Genomic DNA, 10089 nt, shown 5'->3' with positions numbered 1-10089 from the left:
GTGAGGGCAGCACAGGCTGCAGACGGGAGTCGGCGGGAGGAGGACACCAGCCCGCAGACCCAGAACAGAGACTCTGGGACAAACAGCGAAGGCGCAGCTGGGCTGGGCCTCTGAACCACCCCTACCCAATCCTCCAGAAGTCTCCTGGTCAGTCACACGGTCCTGAAAAGCCTCACTGTGAGCCTCACCTGTAGACAGTCCAAGACCGAGCTGGCACACTGTCGCCCTCCCTCCCTGTCCGAAGCAGTGGGAGTGTTTACAGGCTGAATGAACGCAGTGAAGTCTCTGCTCGTGGGGAGAACGTCTCCCCAGCACACTGCCCCGTAAGGAGCAGGCGTGGTCCTCCGGGTGAGAGGACTGAGCCCCCATAATGAGCATTTAACAAAAACCTGAGGGGAGAGCCACACCCAGCTGAGGAACTGCTGCCTCTCCCTGCCCACAGCCTCGATGCATCCTTATAAACTCCTTAAACATAAAACAGTGAAAGTTTCAAGCTATGATAGTTTGTGTGAACTCACAGATAAGGGAGAAGGAACCCAAGGAGGCTAAGTTACTAGCCCAAGGTCACAAACTTCTGAGAACCAGAAGGAAACCTCAAATTCCATTTGCGAAGGCCAGTGCCTTGTCAGCCCATTACCCAGTGCTTGCCATGAACAGTCCTGCTTTTATTTTAATCCGATTCATTAGCGCGTTCCCAACCTACCACGCAGTGTCAGCGCTGTAACACTCCTCACTCCCGACTCCTGACTCTCTTCATAATGCTCCCTAGAACTCCGTGCCACGTTTACTATCTCCTGAAGAGCTCAATCGTATAGAAAAGACAAAGTAAATTAACTAGGAAACCGTTTACCTGGATTGCAGGCTGTGCCAAACTAAGTCACTCGAATAGATGTCACAGTACTTAACCGCTACAAAATGAAAACTGTATTCATTACAAGTTTAGTTGTTGTTGTTGTTTTCTGGTTTTGTTTTTTCACTTTTGCCATAGGGTACATGCACTAACCAGGGAGAAGGAGAGAGAGAGAGAGAGTGAGAAAGCACCCTGCAGACGACGGCCATGCCACATTCCCTCCTCCACTTCTCCCTTCTGTTGGGATTCTGGACATATACGCACACACACTCGATGTATTCTTCAAGCCACTGGGTCTGGGCCTTGAACTGTGCACTTGGCTATGTGGGATTTAGCTGCCTTAACCACCATGCTGACCCACATTAGCGTTTCTTAACCAATTCTTCCTGCCCTAACAAGTGTATCATTACAAATGCAGACTCAGGCCAGCAGGCGCTGGACTCCCACATGGCCAACTGCAGTTCAAGTCCCAGACCTGGTAGCTTGCTTTCTCACTTTCCCTCTCTCTCTCTCTCTCTCTCTGGTGAGTGCACATGCCTTATAACAAATTAAAAAATAATAGCAATAAATATAATTAAACAAATCATTCTTCAGAAAAGCAAAAATAAATGCAGACTCAAGGACATACACGCTGAAGAAATAAAATATTCTTTGATGTCATGATACTAATGCTTTGTAAACTGTCGATTATCTGAAATAAAAATGTCTTTTGCTTTCATAAATCCTTTCCCTCAAACATATCAAACTTGTTTGTGAAATGAGATTACGAAAGCAGCACACGGGGCACAGTGATGTCATGTCTCATGAGGGTTCTGTTGGCGAGAAGGTGGAGTTAGGGCGACCGGCAGAGGGGCAGATGGTTCTGTTACGTGCAGAGATAAAGACTTTTCTATTAGCCCATTTTTGCAAAGCGAACATAAGGAATGACTTTTGTTCCTCTTAGGAAATACAATTTTTCAAATAAGCACAAGTTGGCTATTTTAAGTTTTTTTCATCATTTTTTCACATAAAGCTGCCAATAGCTTATGGTAAGAGCAAAACATTTACTGTAGCTTGAGACCAGCAGTTAGATTCTATCATTAAGGGGCAGATGCCAAGGCCAACCGTGTCCAAGATATTCCGAATAAAGAAGGATCGAGTGGCAACACTTTGGTCTACCAAAAAGCCAGCTCTTAGTAATGAGGTAAGCCACGGGCAGATGGTGAGGTTACATTGTATCAGAATAGAAAGCCGCTGCATAAAGCCTTCAAAATCACCAGCAAAGTAAATAAATTAGAAAATAACATGGACGGGATTCCTGACAAAGGAGGGGGCAGGGCTGACTGTCCTCGATTGACACATGTTAGCATGTTAGGTCTGCTTGGCATCAAGTCTTAGTCCACGGACGAGGACAGAAGTTTTCACCTCAACCAGTGAGACAGCGATGGGAAAACTACTTCCGAGTGCCACCTGCCCCGACACAGGCGTCGGTTCAGGACGTAGGAAACATCTCAAATGTACCTGTATGCTGCCGAACTCAACATTCTCGTAGTGGAAATGTGCACACTCAGCCATCTTCGGGAAGTGGCCCTTCGTGAAGGGCAACCTGAAGCACATGGAGAGAAATGAGAAACAAGACAGTGGGAGAGTCAAAATCGCTACGTCTAAGGGGAGACAGGATTCCGGAGCTCGTGCAGGCGGAACTACTCAGGAAGCGCATGCACATGGACCGCAGACCCCGCCGGACCCTTCCGGGGACACGCTGAGTCCAGTGAGAGGTACATTCAGGGCACGCACTGAAGTCAGAAATGACACAGGAAAGCGTCGCTAGACTCTTCTACTCCTGACCCACGCTGCTGTCCACAGTGAAGCCGCGCTTTCCGTGCGTGTCACGGACCCGAGGGGGCACCCGCTAACAACGGCAGCACGCCCGGTGCGGGCACAGGTTTACCTGTGGGTGTTGTCACAGCCCATCAGTCCTGGCGCGGTGGACCTGGATGCAGAGTAAACACTTTCATCCCTGCCCTTCCTCCGCTTATGCATGAAGCACAGCTAAATCTTTCCCCGTGAGCAGCTGCTCCTCCTGTCTAAGACCAAAGGGGCCGAGGTATTCCCTGAGCGGTCAGCTCGTCCTCCATTGCAGACTGCTCCCAGGCAAGTCTGACATCGAGCAATTTCATAACTCAAACAACAGAGGTGATTCTGCTAGAGGGATGAGGACTCCCACTGAAGGTACCGCGAAGGGCACAGCCGGCCGGCCCCATTAACAGCTGCCACCTAACAATGACGACTTGTTCCGAAACAAAATAAATGCATCTGTGGCCAAGTGGGTGACCTGGAGACCCACTCCGCGAACCACGTGACTAACAGCGTGTCTTGTAAGAAACCAGAGTTTCACGAGAACTAAGACTGGCTCCCACCGGGAGGAGTCCGTGCAGAGCCCGCGCTGAGCCCCACTTACTTTTTCACATGTTTAACCTTCATGCTGGCTGTGCTGCTGCACGTCTTAAGGGTGAGGTCTCCAGGAATCTCCGGCACGTCTGCTCCTCTGGCCTTGGAAACATAAAGACACAAGATTGGTGACTCCCCTTTTTAAAGCAGAGTTTATGTTTCTGCTGACCTTGGGCCAACAGGAATGTACCTTGGTTTAATAACCTCTTTTCAAAAGTATAACATACTTGAATTTTTAAAAAATAATCATTTATTTTATTTTATTCATTCATTCATTTTTTTTTTTTTTAATTTGACCAGAGAACAGCGTGTCTTGTAAGAAACCAGAGTTTCACGAGAACTAAGACTGGCTCCCACCGGGAGGAGTCCGTGCAGAGCCCGCGCTGAGCCCCACTTACTTTTTCACATGTTTAACCTTCATGCTGGCTGTGCTGCTGCACGTCTTAAGGGTGAGGTCTCCAGGAATCTCCGGCACGTCTGCTCCTCTGGCCTTGGAAACATAAAGACACAAGATTGGTGACTCCCCTTTTTAAAGCAGAGTTTATGTTTCTGCTGACCTTGGGCCAACAGGAATGTACCTTGGTTTAATAACCTCTTTTCAAAAGTATAACATACTTGAATTTTTAAAAAATAATCATTTATTTTATTTTATTCATTCATTCATTTTTTTTTTTTTAATTTGACCAGAGAGAGACAGAGGGTGAGAGTGAGAGAGAGAGAGGAAGTGAGAAAGCAAGCCACCAGATTCAGGACTCGAACCCTGGCCGGCCGTGTGGGAGTGTGCAGCACCTTAACCACCATGCCACCTGCTGGTCCCCATACTTGAGTTTTAATTATTAAGAATAAGGTTTTTTTAATTCACCCAACTTAAATATTTAGCTTTACTGTATAAGAAAAACTTTTTGTGAAAATAAAAACTTTCATGATCTTGTAATCAAATTTCAAAATCAGCTATTATAGTGGGTTGTCGGAAAAGACATGCCGTATTTTTTTTTCTATGTGTTTCTAAGCAAAAATGAGACTCAATATTGTGTGTCTCAGTGTGAACTAAAATGCCCTCTGGGAGTTGTTAGAGTAAAATAACCTTGGCCGCAATGACTGACGCAGGCTAAAACAGCGCTGCACGTAACCTACACATCGCGACATGCATCTCCTACACCAAACTCTGCGACACGCATGTAATGCCTCTAACTTACTCCTGAGCCACGGTTTCCACAGTGAAGTTTCAACTTTAGTAACACATTCTTAAAAGACAAATTTATGTTATAATGACCTACGATTTACAACAGAAAAACCTAAATCGAACCATCACAGCAGGCCACATCACTCAACAACAGAGAACGCTATGGCGTAAGCAGTCCGGGTGAGTGGAGAGAAGAATCGCCACCTTTTTTTTTTTTTTGTCTTTAAGAAAGAGTTTTGCTATAGGGTGTGTGCACTTGCCAAAAAGACAGAGACAGAGACAGAGAGAGCGAGAAATAACTCCCCATGGGTATGGTCACGCCACAATCCCTTCTCCGTTCTCCTCTTGGGATCTTGGGCACGCACGCACATGCGCCTGCTGCATGCCAGTGTGAGCTTTAATCCACTAGGTCTGGGACCCAAACCACAGTCGACTATGTGGGAGTCCAGCAATGTAATCATTACACCACCTGCTGTTCCCGAGAATCATAAACGTTTTTTATAAGAATTATTTTATTTAACTTTATTTATTTTAACTTGACTAGAGAGGGATAGAGTGAGAAAGAGAGAGAGGGAGAGAGGGAGAGAAAATGAGAAAGCATGCTGCCAGGTCCCGGACTCGAACCACGGTCGGCTACATGAGAGTCCAGCACCCCTTAACCACCACGCCACCTGCTGGCCCCGAGAATCATGACCTTAACTAAACTCTTAAGAATGTTTTCTTATGAAAAATAAATAAATAAATAACCAAGATGGTCTGGGTAGACATTTCAAAAAATTACAAGACATCTCAAAGATAACAAGCAGGAAACGCAGGGACCTGTAATTAAGCCCCGGTACATCACGGGGCCCAGTGGACCCAACTTTTCTTTCCTCACCAAGTTTAACTATTTGTGAATTGATATTTCATGGTCAGTCCCTCTTAGGTGTCTTTTCATTCCTTCTTAGAGGCCTTCCAAAGAAGAAAGAATACCTGCTCTCTCTTTAGCAGTGGACTAGGACTCTCCATCCTGTAATTATCACACAGATCAGTAGATCTTTTATAAACCTAAACTAGGATCTTGCCTTATTTTTCCTCTGCTTTGAAGCATAGTTATTTCATAATGCTGGGTATTATTTCATCTGCACTCATAATCATTCACCAATTATTCCCTGCCATGCTAAAAACACATTACAAGATTAAATTTTTAAAAACATTTTAAAGAAAAAAGGGGGGGGGGACCAGCAGTTAGCGTAATGGCTATGTCGCTGGACTTCCACGTAGTCAACCGTGGTTTGTGTCCTGGACCCAGTGGCGGAAGACATGCCGGGCTTGTGTGTGTGCGTGCCCAAGATCCCAAGAGGAAAATGGAGGAGAAGGGATTGTGGTGTGACCATCCCCGCTGGGGGGTGATTTCTCGCTCTTTATCTCTCTGTCTCTCTGGCGAGAGCACACGCCCTATGGCAAAAACCTCTCCAAAAAAAAAAGAAAGAAAAAAAGGGGGGAGGCATAGGTAGTGTGGTGGTTAAGGCCCTGGAATCCTACATGGCTGACCATGGTTCAATTCCTGGCCCTGGCAGTTTGAAAATCCCACCAGACATCTGTGCATGCATGCCCAAAGTCCTGACAGGAGAATGAAGAAGGAATTGCAGCATGGTCGACACCCCCTGGGCATGATTTCTCACTTTTCCCCTGTCTGCCTCTCTCTCTGGCAAGAGTACACACCCTATAACAATAAAGAAAGAAAGAAAGAAAGAAAGAAAGAAAGAAAGAAAGAAAGAAAGAAAGAAAGAAAGAAAGAAAAGAAAAGAAAAGAAAAGAAAAGAAAAGAAAAGAAAAGAAAAGAAAGAAAGAAAAAAGAAGGAAGGAAAATGGGGAATTGCCTAGGGGGGGGGGGCAAAGTTTTCCTTAAGGGAGCAACTAGTAAATATTTTAGGCTCGGAAGCCATACTGTCTCCACTGCAACTCAAGTCCACGCCTGCAGGACAAAGGCGACCACGTGTCCACGAGCGAGGGCAGCCACATTCCAGCAACATCTGCAAGAACAGGCACCTGACGAGGCGATGCTGGCCAGCCCATGACCTACAAGCCGACGCCAGTTTCCGAACAGTGTGGCCCAAACTCTGCGTCTCTCAGGAAGCGACCTAGAGACCGGGGACACGCTCCGCGGCCTGCACAGCTTTCTTTGCCAGCCATGATAGAAAAGGGGAGGGCGTGGTGAAGGAAGGCTTCCACGGTAACTGGAGACAGCCACAGAGGGCTGTGAAGAGGCAGCACCCTCGACTTCAGTCACGGTGAAAACAGTCGTGTCCGCGCCATCTCAGGACCCGTGATGTCCCCGACGAGCACAGCACCGCTCAAGGGCTGCAGGAAGGGTGGGACCCTGAGCTGGAAGGGAAACCGTGCTCTCCCGTCAGCGATCTAACTGGAAGGCACGTGCGGCAACGCTCTCCCACCTCCCGTCTGTGCACCGAGATTCACCTGGCGCAGAGGCTGGGCTGGGGTGCTCACCGCAACAGCTGCCAGGCCGCTGGTCACCATTTCTTCTGTGAACTATTCAGAAATTAACTTAGAAATAGTAAAGAATAAAAAAGGAGTCAGTGAGCCAGGCTGGTGGGCGACGACTTTCTGCAGCCGGCTGGCATTTAATGTAGTGACCTTCTGAAAACCAGCCCTGTGCTGCACTGCCACTGTCCCTAACCCCCGACAGAGGGGACGAGGAGCTGCCCAGCCGCGCCAGACGAGGAGACGCGCCATGGCCCACACACCCCACCACATGGAGGGGCCGGGGTGAGGACGAGGCAGGCGGGGCACAGGGCCTGCCAGGGACACTGCCGAGAGGACAAGACGGCATGATAGACCAGTGGACCAAACGATGGTTCAAGAAGCTGTAGGGTCTGAGAACGCAGCTCTGAGCCTACAGTTCAGCCTGCCCTGACCAGCTGTGTGTGATTCGCCTAGAAATACCCCTTACCCAGAGAGCGGTGAGCACATTCAGGGTACTCCGGACATCTCCGTGATCGAATAAATACAATGTACTGTAACATAACAAATTACCTCATTTGCTCTTTCAGGCTGAAGCAGAAGAATGAAAAGGAGATGACAGTGTTGCCACCCAACCGCGTTCACAGGTATTTTCCCCTTACTGTGTTGCTGCTAATCAAAGATGAAGAAAGTTCTTTTACAGAATAACTCATCAAGTGATACAAAACGCACACGTTTCCCAAACTATTCACGCTATCATCCTTATTTAATTCTGCTTCCAGATAGGAGTGCACAGAAATAGTGCCATTCGTCAACATAAAAGGTACCACTGAAGACTGAGCGCACACTCGTAAAGGCACGGCATGTACGCCGAAACCTCCGTCTATTCCTGGCGGTAAACGTGGCAGGTTAGACAGTTCCATCACCTTGGAGTTATAACCACTAGACACAGGTGCTGTGCCCCAAAAAGTAGACAGAGATTCCAAGGCTGGGAACAGTCCTCTGTCCCCTCACCCTGTGAGTCCACTGCCACGCTCATCACCCGTCCGCTCAACCCGGTCTTCAAATCGATTTCAACCTGCTCCAGGGAAGCCTACCCCAATAGCTTTGCCAAATGATGGCACTTTCCTTTATTAATCTTTTATACATTCATCCGCCAAATAGCACGTTGGAGCATACTATAGATCTGCTCAGATTTTACTGCAAACCGAAGGGCTACTTCATTTATCAAGAGAGCACTCCTCCTGAGCTGGAGCCATGGAGTCACGTGGGGCGCACATTTCACCAGCAACTTGTGTCCCCAAGCCCCACTCCAACAATAAAATCGAGCAAAAGAAAACAATTAAAGAGAACCAATATTGCTAAATACTCTAGAAAAGCAAATAAAGATTTCATCTTGCCTTTTTTAATTCCCCAGGATAATAAACAATATCTGTGAAAGTCTATAGGTAAAATAAAACTGATTTTTAAAAGCCAGCTCTATTTTTATGATCAAGAATATTTTATTCTTACTATTCTCATGTGCACTGCTAAGGGACCCTCCAGAAAGCGTGTTCTCACCCACGTCACTACCAGCCATGTGAAAGAGCGCTTTTTCCCTCGTAACCTCACAAACACTGACCACCGCCAGTCCTTATCGATCTGACAGGCTTTACTCCCTCATCTTTCGTTCATAGTTGACGAGGTAAAGTTGAGCAGTTCGTATTTTCAGTGGGCGTCCACATGTAACATTTGCGTAATGCACTTCATTCTTCCATATTTTGAGGCTTTTTTCCAGAAATTGGAGCCAACAGTATTTGTCTGACATATAATACGCCAAGATACTTACCAGCCTACCATTGCACTATAAACCTGAAAATTACAGCTCTCACACCTTCCTATCAAGGCGCACAGATGAAGACCATGTGGTACCGAGTAGGAATAAGCAAGGAACCCAGCAGACAGGAGAGAAGGAAGGGCCCTACACGGACCATCCACGTTTACTTCTGACACAGGTCAGTGCGATCGAAAACGGCAGCAGGGTGAGCAAATGGTGCTCGCAGTTTTTAGCAGCGTGCAAAAGCAGCACGAACCCCGAACCACCTCTTAAACAATAATAAAATTTGTTCCACGTGGAAATTCATTCAATATGAAAAATAATAAAGCTTCTAAAAATAAACACAGAAAAATAAATCTGAGGGTAAGTAAAGATGCCTGTAATAAGAAACCAAAAGCACTACTCATAAGAGAAAAAAATTAGGTTTAACTGCATCAAATTTAGAAAAAGAAACCTCGGGACCAGCAGACGGCATAATGGTTATGTCACTGGACTCCCCTGTGGTCAAGTGCATTTCGAGTCCCGGACCCAGCAGCTTGAAACTCACCCTGGCCATGTGTGCGTGCGTGCCCAAGATCCTGAGAGGATAATGAAGGGGAAGGGACTGTGGCGAGGCCATCCCCCTGGAGGGTGACTTCTCACCTTCTGTCTCTCTCTCTCTCTCTGCCAAGCACATGTGCCCTATAGCAAAAATCTCTTAAAAGAAAAAAAAAAGGAGCCTCGTACTGTCATATACAAACAATTGTTATGACAACCCAGCTTTTCCTTTCGTTTTCGTTCAGCCAGGAGCTGCGTGCACTTACTAGAGAGCACAAGAGTGAAGCGCCCCAATGGGCATGGCATGGTCACGACACACCCTTGTCCTCCGTTTCCTCGTCCCATCAGGGCGGTCGGCCATGTGCGACCTGGCCTCTATGCGGTGTGCCTAAGCTCTGGGCTGCGGGGCCGGCCCAGCCCACTTGCTGGACTGACGGAAAGTCTAGGCAGATATTTCACAAGACAGAAAACCTATGGCCAACAATCTAGGTACTCAGTGCTGTTATTCATCAAGGAGATAGGAAATAAAACCACAACAGGGTAGCGGTGCATACCCTACAAAAAGGTGAACGTTTTCCGAAAATTAAAATACTAATGCTGACAAAAGTGCATTGCTGGGTGGAGTGTAAAATAACACAACCACTACAGAGAATCATTTGAGGGCCAGCAGGTGGTTACGACGCTGGACTCCCTCCCACTGGCTGACTGTGTTTCGAGTCCTAGACCTGGCGGCTTGCTTTTTCATTTTTCTGTCTCTCTCTCTGGTGAGTGCATAATTTAAAATAATAGTAATTAAAAATAAATCTTTAA

At 47.0% G+C, this 10089-nt stretch overlaps 1 protein-coding gene across 1 annotated transcript in view; it reads right to left on the bottom strand.

The window, feature by feature from the left end:
- Positions 1-2199: 2199 nt before the first annotated feature.
- Positions 2200-10089, bottom strand: part of LOC114008151 (rho GTPase-activating protein 32-like) — a 60965-nt gene continuing 53075 nt past the window's right edge. Inside the window, exons 3-4 of the mRNA XM_027772696.1 lie at positions 3679-3770; positions 2200-2435 (exon numbers count right to left, since the gene is read on the bottom strand). Coding sequence (XP_027628497.1) covers positions 2201-2435; positions 3679-3770 — 327 coding nt within the window. The 3' untranslated portion in view covers position 2200. The remainder of the gene's footprint in view (positions 2436-3678; positions 3771-10089) is intronic.

The sequence above is a fragment of the Tupaia chinensis genome, unplaced genomic scaffold, assembly GCF_000334495.1.
Source record: "Tupaia chinensis unplaced genomic scaffold, TupChi_1.0 Scaffold000292_1, whole genome shotgun sequence".
Taxonomy (NCBI): Eukaryota; Metazoa; Chordata; class Mammalia; order Scandentia; family Tupaiidae; genus Tupaia; species Tupaia belangeri.
This window is presented reverse-complemented; position numbering and strand designations above follow the sequence as displayed.